The sequence below is a fragment of the Haemaphysalis longicornis genome, unplaced genomic scaffold, assembly GCF_048455015.1.
Source record: "Haemaphysalis longicornis isolate Haplotype H1 unplaced genomic scaffold, Haemaphysalis longicornis Haplotype H1 scaffold_3, whole genome shotgun sequence".
Taxonomy (NCBI): Eukaryota; Metazoa; Arthropoda; class Arachnida; order Ixodida; family Ixodidae; genus Haemaphysalis; species Haemaphysalis longicornis.
Genome location: NW_027526335.1, coordinates 37,006,890 through 37,022,955, shown reverse-complemented (window position 1 = coordinate 37,022,955; position 16,066 = coordinate 37,006,890). Strand labels below are relative to the sequence as shown.

The 16,066-nt window shown below is 51.7% G+C and overlaps 1 protein-coding gene across 1 annotated transcript in view; it reads right to left on the bottom strand.

Moving 5' to 3' along the window:
- Positions 1 to 216: 216 nt before the first annotated feature.
- LOC144174317 (protocadherin Fat 1-like) overlaps positions 217 to 16,066 on the bottom strand; it is a gene marked incomplete in the record, with an annotated part of 76,683 nt that continues 60,833 nt past the window's right edge. Inside the window, 6 exon segments of the mRNA XM_077702951.1 lie at positions 217 to 458; positions 5,811 to 5,908; positions 5,958 to 6,026; positions 7,671 to 7,848; positions 8,317 to 8,586; positions 14,910 to 15,392. Coding sequence (XP_077559077.1) covers positions 351 to 458; positions 5,811 to 5,908; positions 5,958 to 6,026; positions 7,671 to 7,848; positions 8,317 to 8,586; positions 14,910 to 15,392 — 1,206 coding nt within the window.

Here is a 16,066-nt window from a genome sequence, read left to right as displayed (position 1 = left end):
CATTACATTCGCTTGTTTTGTTTTTTGTGGATGCTTATATTTTGTGCTTTGAACGCGAGTACTCGCAAAAATGCACTATTTGCGGCCCGTGGAGAAAGCGTCGGTTGCGGTGATGAAATGCAGGGGCACCACCAAGTGCTGGAATTGCAGCCTTCTACCTGCCCCCCGGGGGGTTTGTGCGATGCCTGTCAGAGTGGAGCCAGTGAAGGACCTCTCCACAAGGAGGTCTTCAGTTTTATTTTCCACAACAGATCGGTCCATGCGCACTGCAAGGCACACACACACAAGGCACACAAGCGGCAACAAGCAGCAGCAGTCTCTCCCCTCCCGAGTCATGGCACTGCGTCGAGTCACGCCTCCTCCTCGCTGTCCTCGATGGCACACACCGCTGGCTCGCAGTGCCGGGGCAAGTACTGGTCCGGGTGCAGGCAGGTGTACCGGTGGTCGTTGCCATCCACCTGCGCGGAGCATCAGGATCAATGGCAGCGCCCCTGGTTTTAAACAGGGATCTAGCTGGCCTTCGGCTGTGCTATGTACGGACAGCACAACCCATCCAGCAATGCCCTCTGGCACAGACTCGTTTGACTTCGCTCTTCCACGAGGCTACACAGAAACCCGCAGCACCGCAAAGAAAGCTTCTGTTAGTGGCCGAGAAAAAAGGTCAGCTCACAGTACTGCTTAAATCAAGCACCGAGTCAAATGCTCTCCACTGTTGCTGCTGTCTTCTTCAAGACTGTTCAGCGAAAGCCTTAGTTCATTTGTCATCACTGGCATCAGCAGAGCAAACACGGTTCAATACTGCAGGAATGGTGGCTTGTACCACGTACCTCTGATGATGCCAACGCGGTGCAGAGAACTGCTGCACTTGCTACGGAGGCAGCACAATGCCGTGCACTCCGCAGCAGTAGCTGGTTTCCGGCGACATTTTCCATGGATCGACACGAACCATGAAAGCTGCGTATCTACCACACCTGGATAGATCGTACGGCGCAGCTAGTCCAAGCACGTTGACGTCATCGAGGAACCACGACAGTCTGGCTGGAAGCTATTAAAGGGGCCCTGAAAGGCGTTTTGAGCACACTAAATGAACTAGCGCAATCGTTAGATTGGGTCTTCAACGTCACCTGTGCCAAGTATTACTCTTTTACGTGCAGCGGAAAGCTCACACTTTTGTGGCAAAGTTTGTTGCCCTTTTCTCACCCTTCCCTGCGTGTTTTTGGATGCCGCCATCTTCACATGTCTACGTCATCAATTCCCAGGTGTGCGTCATGAGCTACACTTCCTGCTAATGGGCAGATTTTTCACGCACTTCCGGGAAAGAGATGTGTTGTCTGCTCAGCGTCGGCTCGCCGGCTGATCTGCCAGCGGAGTGCCGGAGTGCTGGACATTTTACGACTACCCAAACAAGTGTAAACAAATGCTTAACCGTTTGTATTGAATGCAACACGGCCATAACACGACATGGATATTCTCTTACCTTAGTACGTTCCATAAAGAAAGCGTTGAAGTCCCGTGGCACTTCTTTCGTGCAATCGCAGAGAATGCCCTGAGCCGAATGCCCGGGTTTGATGCATACATTTTATTCAACTTCAAAACTATCCAGAGATGCATTTCGAACGAACACAACGCCACAACATGCGTTGCAAGTCTGAACTGCGATTGACAAACGATCGGTTGCCTCCTTTTGCTCGTCGTTAATTCGGCACTCACCTCGCGCGCAGCTCGCGGGGACGAACAGCAAGTCACTTAAAACTCTGGCGCGCAAGCCGAGAAGGCTTTTAGCCACGCACACTGCACATACCCCACGCGAAGTTGAGTCGTACGTCGCTCAAGAAAGATAATCCAGACCATGGGAAGCAATCCACCCACAGAAGCACTATGTCGCATTTCATCGAGAAACAAACACGTCCACAACACGCGCGCGCGCCCGCTCGCTCGCCCGCCCGCCCCCGCCCGCCCGCCCGCCCGCCCGCCCGCCCGCCCGCCCGCCCGCACGCACGCACGCACGCGCGCACACACACACACACACACACACACACACACACACACACACACACACACACACACAGCTTCGGTCGCGGGCTTGGCTTAGCTGCAAGCTTCGTTCGGACAGTCAGCGATCTTACGACGATACAGATCTGCGTGAGGGCGACGTGCTAACCACTCGACGTATTTAAAAACACAGGGGCAAAGAACTTAGTTCATCGGAAGCAAATTACTGTCCACAGAAGAGCGCAACCGTGGATGGTTGTCGTGCTACTTGCCGCCATGTTGGAAACGCAAGCGGTGTACGCACGTTATTTTGCTGACTACCGTTCACAAGATATGGGTGCAGCTTGTCAGAACATGGGTCCCCGCTGCTTGAGTGCGGCGCTGGTTTGCTGATAAAGCGATCCAAACCGGCGCGTTTCGTGCACGGGTTCTGTATCGGTAGAATGTCTTTTTCACATGCCGCCAGTAGGAATTACCACCGCCACAAATAAGACCCGGCACCAGTGGGGCCACATCTGAGACGGCACTTTTTGGATAAACAGTGGGCGGTGCATCAAAGGGAACGAGCACACGGTCCTCCCCGTGCGGCTGCGAGTTCGCCACCGATAAAAAGTCACGTGCCGCCGATAGCAGCTGCAGCAACGTACACCGTGAAAGAGCAAGGCCAGGCCGCACACACGCGGCCAGGTATTTTGTTCGCTTTTCCAGCCTTGAGCGGAGTGCGGGATCTATGGTGTCAACAAATTTGAAAAAGCCAAAAGAGCTTGCCCGTAGCAGACGGCAGTCTGAGGAACGCAATAGCGGAAGTACGTCACTGCTGAGGAGCGCAACATCAAGGGAGGGAAGGCTCGCGCGCTGTCAACAGCAAAGAAGAAGTTTAAACGAGGAGGAAATGTGGCGCGACGATAATGCGCGGTTTTTTATTTACGATTTCTCAGCTAATACTCATCGCTTTAACAAAATTCTTGCGGGAGGAGATTGCTAATACATTGCTTTATTTGGTTACATGTACATCCATGCATTGGCGGAGGGTATTTCAAGATTCCTTTAAGGACGGACATAAGACATCCCTTTTCAGGGGACACAGCAACACCATCGTGGCTACCGTATTTACACGATTGTAAGTCAACTCGAATGTAGGTCGACCCCCAAAAATTGCATCTCTAAAAAATAAAATACAATAAAATAAAAAAGCGAGCGCTGCCTAGAAAATTGTATCACAAAGAGAAGCTCTTCCGTCAACCCACACAGCGGCTCTACCATCCTACCATCAATGATCAATACTCCCACAAGATCCATGCGCTCGCCGTTTGCGTGGTAGATGTTAAAAAAGAAAAGCTTTCGTATAAGCACCCAGAATAACCATGCGCTGTGGGTTGAGTGGGAAGAACACATTCGCTGCGTGATGACAACCAACGAAGCAACCTGCAGCGGCCACTGCCGCGCGATACCAAAACAAACAACATGGCAGCTGACGGAAGCGGCCGTGCGTGATTTACTTTCGAGCGACTAACCTCCCACCATCGCGTTCGGAAGTGTACTGGACAATGTGATATGACTTGGGCTACGTTAGCGCCGCGCATTGAATCAAGGGATTCGCTAATACTCATTTTGTTTATTAGAGACGAATAAAACGCTTCTTGACGTGTTTTTGCACGCGATTCGTGCGCGTCGGCGTTGGATGGGCGACTTTTTCAAGCCCGCGTCAACGATTCTGCGCGCGGCAGCTTCTACTGCTTTTAAGTTCTACTACTTCTACCGGTCTACGTTCTACCTCGGTATGACACGTGACGAGCACGGCAGTGGCAGGAGCGTGATGAGTTGCTCCAATGGGGAGGCGCGCTCTTCATGGCGGCAGTTCGATAGCGCTTGGGACAGCCGGCTGGCGCTGCCAGAGATGTTTAGGCTTACCACGGTGGCGGATATTTGACTGGCGCTTGACCTAGCGGCGCGGATAATGCGTTATAGTGTCGTTTTCGACCACATTATCAGCTCCTTTCCTGCACAAACATCTTCATTTGTGCCTTCAGTGATATCTTAAAGAGTGGTTAGAAGCGGTCGCTGGAGCTATGCACACCTCTTCGCGGCTGGTGACGCCGCCATGTTGCCGCCCCCCGATCGCGTAGTGCGCAGCATGTGGGTGGTATTCGTGGCAGCGTCAGCGCGGCGATTTTTCGTGAGCAGAAAACATCTCGTGCGGTTCACACTTTAGACCATAACCATGGGAACGAGGGTGCAAAGCTGTCCCCACCTCGTAGCACCCCCCTTTTCTCGTTTCTCTTGCCGTTACTAGCGGTAGACGGTTCGACTTCAATTTTAAGTCGACCCCCCAACGTTGGATTGCCAAATTTAAAAAAAGGGTCGACCTACAATCGCGTAAATTCGGTACGTTCCCTGACACTCTGCTTTTTGGGCAGGTTGGTGACCAAAAATACGAATTTCATAGTAATTACCTTAGCATAGTGTGTTGCCGTGTCCACGCACACTAGGGATTTGTGTGAGTGAATGTTTCTCAGTAGTGTGTCTTCTACTAAAACTATCAGAAGACGTTGAAGAGAATCCAGGGCATTTTGAGGGTCTCCTTCAAGAGGTGCTGCAGTAGCAGAAAGGAATCCTTGCGAAAATTACTGACATTCAGTAAAAGCAGCAAGTCTAAGAGACGATAACATCGCTTGTCCAGAAAAAACTGGAAGTGACAGAATCTAAATAATGAGGTGAGAAGACGCTAGCACCTGATTGACTTATTGATTGTGGGGTTTAACGCGCCGACACTTCACAGGCGATGAGGTGCGCCATAGTTCACTGGAGGGCTTCGGATTAATTTTCACCACCTGGGGATCTTTAATGTGAGCCAAAATCTCAAACACACGAACGTTTTTGCTTTTTGCCTCCATCAGAAAAGCAGCCGCCACAGCTGAAAATCGAACCCGTGTCCTCAGGCTCAGTAGCAGAACACCATAGCCACTGAGCCACTGCAGGGGGTGGAAGCTAACATCTGACATGTTGCAGTTGAAGGTCGTATAAGAAACTCTGATGAACAGTTGATTCAGATGTTAAAACGAATCTATGATCCCGAAAATTGTTCAAGACACAATCACATCATCGTTAAAGGCATAGAGGAGGCAGCGCTAGAAACTGCGGAGGTACTTGTAGGAAAGGTTAATTACAATATGTTTGGAAACATTCTAAAACAAATACTGTTCTTTATCAGAAGAATTTCGGTTAGGCAAGATGATCCCGGGAACAAATTGGCCAGTGATGCTCCAAGTGGAAAACTTCAGGAAAAAAAAAAAAAGAACTGTCTGAAGCTAAAGAAAACCCTTCAGCCTGGAAGAACATTTTTCTAAAAGAGTGGCCACTGCTCGGAAAAACTGGTGGAACTCGAGAGCAGATGAAAGGAAAACCAAAGCCAAGGTGACATGGTCTTTTGACAAGATAAAGTTTAACAATGCGCTCTACACCTCGGATGAAGTAAACGGTCGCCGACACGTGTACTCGACTTGTGCGGCTTTGGAAAATGACTGACTTGAAAAAATCCCAATGTTTTAAATATTTGAATCTGAATGCAAGGTGCAGTCTAGGCTATTTTGAAGACATGTCTTGAATAAAATGTAGTTGTATTTTGGGAAGAGTTGGTGTATATGGTGACGCTGCTAGATGCATAGCAGTCGATTTCACTTTTGAGCCTAATTCTAATGCAAGTTTGAGGGATACTTTTAGCGAAACAAGGTGTGCGTTAGAATCGCGCACATAGGGAAGATGCAGGGCAGTCAGTGCACATGTGCGAGAACGAGCCATTCCCCACGAGTGGGTCCCACCTGCGGCGTGTCGTCGGGGCCGGCCTCCTCGTCCTCCTCCTCGTCGGCGCTGGAGGCCTCCACGTGCGCTGCCAGGTCCGAGTAGTCCCAGCAGTAGCCTGCGCACAGGGGCTGTCAGAGGGGAGGGGGAGAGGGCCACCCACCCACCTGGGAGGTCCGAGGCGATGCTCGCGGCCGAGCTCGGGGGCGGCACGGGGGACAGCACTGCCTTGAGATCTGCGCAGGACATCAAAGGCTGCTAGCTCCCCGCCCAGGGGTAACCTCACCCCCTTGCAGCAGGAGCTAAGCGCTGATGCACTGCAACCCACCCTTTAAGGCGACAGTAGTGTTTAACTCAGGGGCCCTCCCGCAAGAGAACCAGGAAATGCGCCTAGAATGGCCAATGAAGGGATCCCCGCAGTGAGAAGGAAAAAGGATGCAAGCAAGATCCAGGAAGGGTCTGGGCAACCACCCCAGTGTAGCTGGCAGCCCCAGCAGTGACGGCTGAAGGTCTGTGCGCAACACCAGCGCACCGTCAACCTTTGCTTCGACGGACAATGCTTCCGGGACCAGGAGTTGCCTCCACTGGTCCATAGCTACCATGGGAGGAGCTGTACAAGCATCCACTTCCATGGTACAGCCCCTGGGCCAGCCGCACTACACGCAACCACAGCACGCGGGCACAAGCTCTTCCGCCTTGCTGCAACTCCTCCACGTCAGTGTCGGTGACTTATGGTAGGCTGAGCTGTAGACCTTCACTGTGGCACTTTGAGCTTCAGCGGGGTCTATTAATAATGTTGTGATTAAGTGCTTCTTTTTATTGCGTGAGTTTGGGGATTTGCTTCGTTTGCTATTAATGAGTTTTGTCAATCTTTCCCCAGTTTCCTTTGTCTATTCTTCTCTGCCCGTTGAGACATGTGACAACACTCAAGTGATAAAGGCAAAACAGCGTGTCACGTGAGGTGGCAAAACAATTTCTTTTAATTTTCACCAGACAGGCCTTCATTTGAGTGATGATAAATAAAGAATGATTGAAAGTAGGTTTCCATGTGTTCGATTCGCGCATGTTTTGCTTATAGAGCGGTACCGCTGATAGTGTGGATTTTTGAGGTTCCCGCGACATGCGTTATAAGTGGTTTACACTGCATTCTTTAAAAGCCTAATCAAAATTTTCGAATAGTGCAGTTCAATTTGAAGCCAGATCGAATATCGTGCTATTTTCTTCGATGCGCATAAGTTTCGAATGCTCGCATGCCCGTCGTCTCAACCCACATATGGCTGTACTTGTCGGAGTGCTCGTTCCTCCCCGCAAGAGTTAGCACTACATGCTCAGTGCCACATAACGCTCGAGTTCCTGCCTTCTTTTGCAAGATGAATTGCCTCATTCGTGGCGGGAACGAGGTGCCACGAGTGCCAGGGCTGGCCATGTCTCTGCACAGTCTCCCTGTGAGCTCGGCAGTCGTGCACAGCACAGGAGGACTGCTGGTGCCAGGCAGTTTCCCCGTCCGAAATGACATGGGTTGTGTCTGAGAATGTCAACAATGTGCACAAGCTTATCACACACCACCATGCAGTGTGGGATGAGGAATGCATACAATGCAGCCTCTTCCACTAAATCAAGGTGGGACAGGCCTCAGAGCCTGGCTTTTCTGGCAACACCAAGCCATGCGGAGCATTTTTCATAAATCAGAACGATTCACATGCCCCAGCACACATAAGCACCAATGCCTATGGAAGATTTCGCGAGCTGCCCCAACGCAAGCCGTTTGTCACGGCCACCTGTCCAAGGCTCCACCCTCTGTGCTCAGCGAATTACATTCGACTGGATGGCCTTTTTTGGTGTTGCGAGTCCACAAGTGAGCAGAGAAGAAAAGCACGCACCGTTGGGGACCTTGTCCCGACAGCAGCGCAGGTCGTTGGGCTGGTACCGGCACTCGAGGTCGTCGGCTGCACTGCCGTAGCTGCGCACTGTGTCCCAGTTGTTCAGTGGCGTCTCCGCCACCCCCCGGCCACCAGCCGCCGCCGTGTAAGAGGCCGGCCGAGGCTCCAGGTTGCTCATCTGCGAGGCAGCGGGGGTCCCTTAGTCACTCTGGGCCGGCCGCTGACCCAGTGCAGCTCATCACGCACTCAAGCAGCACTCTGGGGAACCCACACCCCCTTGATATTTGGTGTGCACGTTACACGGGTCCAAATGCGGTACAACCAGCGCTGTAGTAAGTGGCCTCAACCGTGTTCCCAGGCCTTGGCTTGCACAGTGAGTGAAGTGGTCCCCTTGATGAGCCATCCCGCTCTTCCCGCCTGGGGGCCCTGCTGGCCCCATCAAGCCGACAAGTGCTCGCTCGGTGCAGGAGCAGGGGACCTCCACTCAGGGTACGGACCGGAGGCTTCGGACGGCTTAGCCCTTTAAAAGACGGGGCTTGAGAGTGCACTCCACTTCCGAGAGCATTCTGGGATTCTTTAATTAAGTGAGCAGCGTCTTGTGGCCACCCTTGGGCTTACAAACTGGAGAAATGCCCTTGTGCCTGACCTTGCGCCTGACGTTGCTGGTGACCAGGACACAGTTCTTGGCTGGGGGGACGACGGCGGGGTTCCGGCGGCGGCGTGCGGCCCCCACCAGCAGCAGCGCCGTGAGGAGCAGCAGCAGGAGCAGCAGCAGGCCGCCCCCCACGGCGGGCCACCACCACCAGCCACTGCCCAACTCCACCTCGGAGGAGGAGGAGGCGCCACCACACTGCATGGGGCAGCTGGACCCCGCCGCACACTCCGCACAGGGCTCCACCAGCTCGCACTGGGCACCCTGCAGGGACCCATCACAGGAGACGCTCGCTTCAGGCTAGCCCCTGCTTCCCATCTGCGGCCACCCATGCTGCTGGCAAAATAAACTGGTTCAAGTGAATGCATCGCAATTATTGGCCGCTTTTGGCTTGGTTTTAATGATCCGTGGGCAAAGGGCTGCTGTTTATGGCGTGTGGATCAGTGTGGAGAAGCGTGTATGGATTGTAAAAGCAAGTAATCATCGTATAGAGCTAGGTGAACAGCGAGACGGTAGGTTGACTTGCAGCCTCATCGTTCTATCGGCGACTGGTAAACACGCGTAGAGTTCGGTGGCGTCAGAACTTTGCGCCTGTCAAAAGAAGCGACATTTGTGGGCCGTGATGCGGGTGTTGTGGCGTGAAAGCAAGCGTGGGCATTTCTTCGAGCAATAATATGTTGAAAAGAGCCTTCTTGAGTTTGTTATTTTCTGCTCCTCCCGCAACCCGCAAATGTTTTCGGCATTGCTCCAGGTTAGTAGCATGTGTTTTAGTTTGATTTCTACCTGCTTTTGTCGCGTAACATCATTTTCTTTGACGACGAATGGTTGACGCACCAACGAGGTCGTACAAGTCGGGAAGCAGCTGCGCTGAACGCAGTCGCATCATCGCTCATCGCAAGTGCGAACACCACCTCAAGGCCTCATCGCGCGACGGGCGCCGTCGCGCGACGAGGCAAATCGCCAGTGGGAATGTGCCTTAACACCGGCGTGCGTCGTCTGCTCCATTTTAACCCGATTCTCAACTGTGGTGTCAACAGAGTTGTTGGTAACCGTACTCACATTGGAGTCGAGGCATTACTTAGCGTTCAGCGGGCTAGAGCTTGGAATGTCCAACCCATATCATGTGCTTAGCACGGACAAGTGCACTCACATGGTTGCCTGCATGTGTGCCTCGGTATTGTATACAGGCTAACCTATAGCGCAAACTCGTGTCACTAGATAAGGTTTCAGAGTATCAGCACTCTTCCCTCCTATTGTTCCGTGCCACCACCATGATCATTGGTCAGTTCGCATCATGTGACATTTGTTTTCACTACGACAGTTCGTGCCCGCGGCCATTTAGTTGTTTATGCATTTTAGTTGATCAACTCTGGTAATCTTAGCTTGCCCTTGCATCGTTCCAAACGCAAATCAAAGATAACGCATGTAGAAGCATTTAATTTGCAGAAGTGTGTCCAAAGAAGCTGTTTTGCTGCGTTTTCGGCAGTGTTGTCTACAAATGACCTCGTCAAAGTTAGCAGTGAGACCGCAGAAGTGGCAATATGGCAAGACATCAGTCTTGCCAGATTGCCGCTTCTACGGCCTCACCAAAATGGCTGCCGTTGCCGACTTGCATGCCCCAGTGACGGTATCGTGTACAGTGCAACTAGCGCAAACTACTCTGACAGACAGACTGGCCACACCAGTTTGCCCAGCATCACCATGGCTGGGGTGCACCTGTTCGACTCACGTGCCGTCACATTCACGCGTCACAAGCTACACGCACTGGGCCAACTCTTGCTCTGCCACTGGCAAAGTGCTCAGGAAGAGCAATGGAGCAGTGGAACCCCGGTGGTACGTCCACCGGTCTTACGACGACCCACTTCTTACAACGGATCCCCACGTTCCCGAACTGCCCATAGAAACAATGCATTAAAAACCCCAATGATACGACGCTAAAGTGCACACGGTCCGTTTCATACGACGTCCTATGGAGGGGTAAACCGGTGTTTTTCCCATGTTTTACACTGTTTTGCCACCTTGTCCCGACCTTTCGTAATTCTTAACCCCCCTTTGGCACTGCTTGACGTGCATGGGTTCACAAGCGGGACAGACCAAGCGCTGAAAAAATGCAAGCTAGAATGTGAGGCAGTAGTTAAATTTCAACGGCCCCACGTGGCAGCAGAACGCCTGTGTGCCAACCATGAGAAGTCAAAGTGCAAGTGGCCAGCAGACTGCGAATTCGAAGCTCCCGTCGAGCCAACGAACGTGAAGACACACACAACGCAACCTAACACTCGCTTTCCTCGCCTGCTCGATTCAAGTTTCTTCCTTTCATGAGGCTCTCTCTCTCCCTCTCTTCTCTGCTTATCAGTGTCTTTCAAAGCCATGTTGTCGCTTTGGTTATATCTTTACCACCTTTTTTCCATCGCCGCCTTGTACAATTGTTCGTTTTGCTTCGCTTTGGCAGTTTCACACTCCCGCCATTTCCCCTCTCAATTTGCTCGGCCGCATAAGCCTTCCCAGCTTATCTCGCGCACATTAGGCACAGGACTGGCAGGCTATAAATAGCACCAGACGGCACGGGGGTCGCGTAGTGCGCAACGCACGGCTGGCGGGCTAGCCCGGACGCTGTGGAGGGGAGGGGGGCACAAAATAGCAGTTATTTTTTTTTTTTTTAAATTGGGATTTTAGCTGAAGGTTTGCAATATTTTAAATAGGTTCTCAGCCCACCTGCTGTGTGAGACCGTCTACTAGGCCGGTATTTACCTGTACCCCGATCAAACAACACCCCTGCCATACGACACTTTCGTGCGGTCCCTTGAAAGTCGTGTTATCGGGGTTCCACTGGAATTATTACACCCTTCTCCACTGGTACCAATCGTGACTAGCAGTTGCCATGGCAAAAGCAATAAGACTTTATTACGGGCAGCGTGGACAGCCTCACACATTTTCCCCTTTCTTCTAAAAGATTTTCTTTTTAAGTGCGTGCACGTACAAACTCAGAATTGCAAGCAGTAGCCGCTCCCCAAGCAGCAAGCTGAAAAAATGCTTGTTTGTTTGCATGGCCCATTCTTTTAATTAATATAGTCAGTTAATATATTCTTTTTCAAGTGTCAGCCTTTGTCTCCGTGACCATTGCCTCCTCTATTTTGTAAAGCAAAGTTTTACTACTTCCGTCCAGAGATTTCGTGGAGGATGCGCAAATGACCTTTGGACCGGAGACACACCCCTGGCGACCCACCGTTCGAAGTGCATTGCGTGATTCGCTGGGCCCACTGTTGGCGCCTGCAGGCCGAGGCATCCAACCACCCCCGCAGCCTCCCAAGTTTCGGGCAACGTGACTCGTCTTGCACCCAGCGAAGAAAAACGGTGTGCTTGCCATGAATGAACGCTGCGTTCGCCCGGCCTACTTCTGTGAGCGTTGCACGGAACCGATTGAGATGTGGTCGGCAATACAGCTAAATCAAAGGTTAACCAAGCGAAACCAAGACTCAACCAGACTAAGCCAAGCTTTTGCTTTGCATATCCAAGGTTAGCGGAGCCAGAGTCGTTCAATGCTTTTCTGGTCATGAAACTCCGCCGTAACGCTATGGGAGCAGTTTGCTATGTCGCCGAAGATGCCGCGGGGCGGCGCTGAGTGCATAGTGGGGGACAGACGAAACCTGCCCGCTGCGTCGACGAGGCTGCACTCCCACGGAATCCGGTAGCATCGGCGCGTTGTTTTCTGAGTTTTAAGTTACCAGTTGATGTGACGCCTTTGGTGATATTGTGCGAGGACACTGGGCGGAAATGCCCAAGACTTGTTGCGTACCGGGATGCCGCTCCGGCTACAGAGGTACGAGCGAAAAGGTCTCGTTGTTTTGCTTGCCAAGTGACGCCGATAAGCGCAACGTTGGATAAGCGAGAGCAGTGGAAGCGTGCAATACCGCAACAGGAAGCCGGCGGCTTTCCTTTTGACTCACAGCATGTCCGTGTCTGCGAAAAACATTTTGACACTGCGGACGTTGTTTGGAACGACACTTTTTTGGTGAAAGGAGACGTCGTCTCTTTGCGACGTGAGAAACCCAAGCTGCGGCCCGACGCCGTTCCAAGGCGCTTCAACGGGCTGCCGGCGTATTTGAGCAAGCCGAAGCCGCGATGCCGTTCAACGAGGGTCCAGCCAGCAACAAAAAGACGTCGTTTGTCGTCGCCTGATGCCATCGTAGAAGAAATTCTGCCGAAGAAACACGCCAATTTTCCTTCGTACTTTTTCATTTTGCTTCAAAAGTTTGCGCGGTTTTAGTAGTTTTGTTACCTTCATGTGTCGGCCTTGTACATAGTTTTTCAGTGCTTTTATATACTTTGCATTCTTACTTCGTTTACATTAGGTTTGTTGTGCAATAGTGCCATGTTCGGGAACATTTGTCGCGATGCGTGCCTTGGATTTGTTTGTTTTGTTACTAGTGCATGAATGCACCCTGCTGTCTGATCTTGTGTTACGAGCTCAGCGCTAATTTACTTTTTCTGTCGTAAGCAACGCTCGGCAGTTTTGTTTAATTAATAAGTAAAAGATGTAACCTTGTCGTCACTAACCCAGACTTCCTATCTAATTAGCAATGTTCTCGGTCTGTACAAATGTTTCTCGAAAGAAAAGCATTTCCACACAAAAGAATGCATAGCAAACTTTGAGGCATTCAATTCGCTAACACTCGTCTGTGCAAGTCACTTTGCTGACTGTTTCTTCGACGCTTATGCTTCCTAGCTTATTGCGGAACACAAGTTCGCTCCTTCCTTTCAGAACTTGTTGCCCCCGAGTACGTGACATCGCTGCGCTGTCTGTTGTTTATGCTTTTATAGCTTATTGTGTGAAAATGTTTTCTGCTATATACCATATTGTTTTCGGAACACTCCATCATCATTGAGGACATGACGATATGTATTGAAATATTCCCTTCGTGGCATTATTGACTCGTTAGCTTGACAACATGTAGTGTATTTTGACCAATGTGAAGTAGTCAGCTGAATAAAGCAGTGGTGGAGCAGCAGCATCATGCTCATAAACAGGTGTGCTTTTTTTTAGAGACTTTAAAACACTGCTTCATTTCAGTAGGTCAAGCATCCCCGGTCAAGTATCTTCATAGCTATGCCTTGCGAGTATAGTCGATCATAGCAAAACGCCCTGTTAAACTGAAGCATGCAACATCGAAGTGGTAGTTGGATTTGGCTCGGAGGGTGGGACATTTCTGGGAAAGCAACTCATTCGGAAATTGAAGCTTCCCGAATGACCTTGAGTGGCTGCACAATATTGCACGAGACGCACTTTTCCTCGTTCTGTGCCTATGTAACGTTACTCTGTTGAATGAACCAACTAGCCCAAAAGCAAGTTTTATTACCCTGTTGAAGTTCCATGAAAACGAACACAAGGTAGCTGCGAACTCGAACTTAAACTTGGTTAGAATCCTAGAGATGGGCATGTATTAATGCGACGAAAGCTTCATCGCTCGCACTTTGAAGCTTTGCTGAAGCTCTATGTAATGAGCGCACAGGAATGAGGTAAACTGTAACAAACTAAACACACGAAATTTATAGCTTTAGCTTCGGTGCCGCAGCCACGGCGATCATCGACGGCGTAGACGGTCGGATTGCATAGCGCGATCGGCGTCGCCGCGGGGGCTCACGGCGCGTATCATATTTGCGAATTTCTAAATCTGAGGCTTCGCCAGAGTCGCAAGCCTAACTAGATAACCTTCGCTTAAACAAAGCACAATTTCGCGACGAGATGAAAGAACTGCTGCAACAACACGTAAATTCATAATTGCTGCAGCACGACTGGCTCTATCGAAGCGTTGATATCGTGCAAAGGTAAGCGAAGAAAACTTTCACACGCGAGTGCAGCAGCCACATTGTACGTCAGGCTAAATATGAGTAATAGCAGAATATTCTATGCGCTATCATCAACTGAATGATTCTGCTTGAGCTTTAGTTTCGGCACCGCAGCCGCGGTGAACACCGGCGGCGTAGACGGTCGGATTGCATATAACTCGCGCGATCAGCGTCGCCGCGGGTGCTAACTGCGCGTATAATATTTGCGAATTTCTAAATCTGAGGCTTCGCCAGAGTCGCAAAACCAACGAGATAACCTTCGCTTAAACAAAGCACAATTTTACGCTGCCCTGCATAGATGAAAGAACTGTCGCAACAACAGGTACATTCATAACTGCTGCGGCACGACTGGCTCCATCAAAGCGTTGATATCATGCAAAGGTAAGCGAAGAAAACCTTTTCACACGCGAGTGCAGCAACCACATTGTACGTCAAGCTAAATATGAATGATAGCAGAATATTTTATGAGCTATCAACAACTGCCTCGAACGGGTACCAGCTCCGGCAGAATGCTTGCGCGCGGGTGGCGCGGGCATGAAATGCCCCTGCGCTGACAGCGGCGACCCTAGCGGCAACTTTTGTCCCTGTATGAAACGGGAGCCAGAGTTTCGTGACCAGAAAAGCATTGAAGGACTCTGACAGAGCTAAGCCATTTTTTTCAATCTCGCTGTGCCAAGAAGTGACCATAATTGGTTTTTGTGCCGATTCTTAGGGTAAGTGTCGCAAGTAGTGGGGGGACCCACCTGAAAGTGCGGGGGGCAGGCGCAGGCGTAGCCAGCTGCCAGCGGGCGGCAGGTGGCCCCATGGAGACAGGGCTGGCCGTGGCAGGGGTCCCCCTCGGGCGGCAGGCGGCAGCCGAAGTGGACGCCAGCCAGGCGGCGCAGCTGGGCGGGGCCAGCGTCCCCACCCTCCGGTCGCAGGGGCAGGGGCCGGCCATCGAGCCGGGCATCATCCAAGCAGCCCACGAGGCCGCCCCCAGGGCCCTCCGCGGTGGCGGGCGAGCCCCCGAGGTGCAGGTCGGCCGTGGCCAGGTCCAACGAGTCGTGGGGGCCCGGGGCCCCGCCCGAGGCCTCAGGACCCCCATCCACCCAGAGGCGCGCCTGGCGGCCTCGGCGCTCCACGCGCACCGTGTGCCATGCCCCATCGTCCACCCGCCGCCCCTCCACGCGCACAACGCCCTCGCCCCCACCACAGTCCAGCCGGAACTGCACCTGCCCGCCGGACACCTGCAAGGAGGGCACGCTTGGCCACTGCTGCTACCCTGTTGCCAATATCCACGGCTGGCAAAAACAACCAAGAGGAGCAAATGCACATCACAAGCACTGCCTTTCCTCCTCTTGGTCCCTCCTCTTGGCGCTGTTCAATAGGGGCGTGCTAATATCCCAAACTTTTGAACACATTTTACAGGCCCCTCCAAGTTGGAAAACACAAAAGGACGGTTGTTCCATTCTAGCACAACAGGTGGCAGTTTTGCTGCTTGCTACAGCCCGAAGCGCGAACGACCACCCTTGGAAGAGCAATGAACAGTGAGAAAGCGCGGCAACAGATGAAAGGAACACCCCAGAGAGTGGCCTTGAAGCCAACTAGGGAGACTAGACAAGTAGAGCCACACGACGGTGATAGCAAGAGATGGGGAAACAAAGCGCCTATAGGGGAGCTCAGACCTCTCAACAGGGAATTTTTAATAAACAGCAGGTCAGCGTTCCTATTACTGAGAAGTGACCATGCCCACAAGGGGACTGCCTTCTATGCAGCAGAACGTACTTAACTCGCACAAAGCAAACACAGCAAGCAATGAATGAAACAAGCTCCTTGAAAGACAATGTCTAAAGTGCAAAATTTTGGACAAGGAACAATAAAGAAACAACACGGGCACACTCAGATTCAGATTTATTGGGCA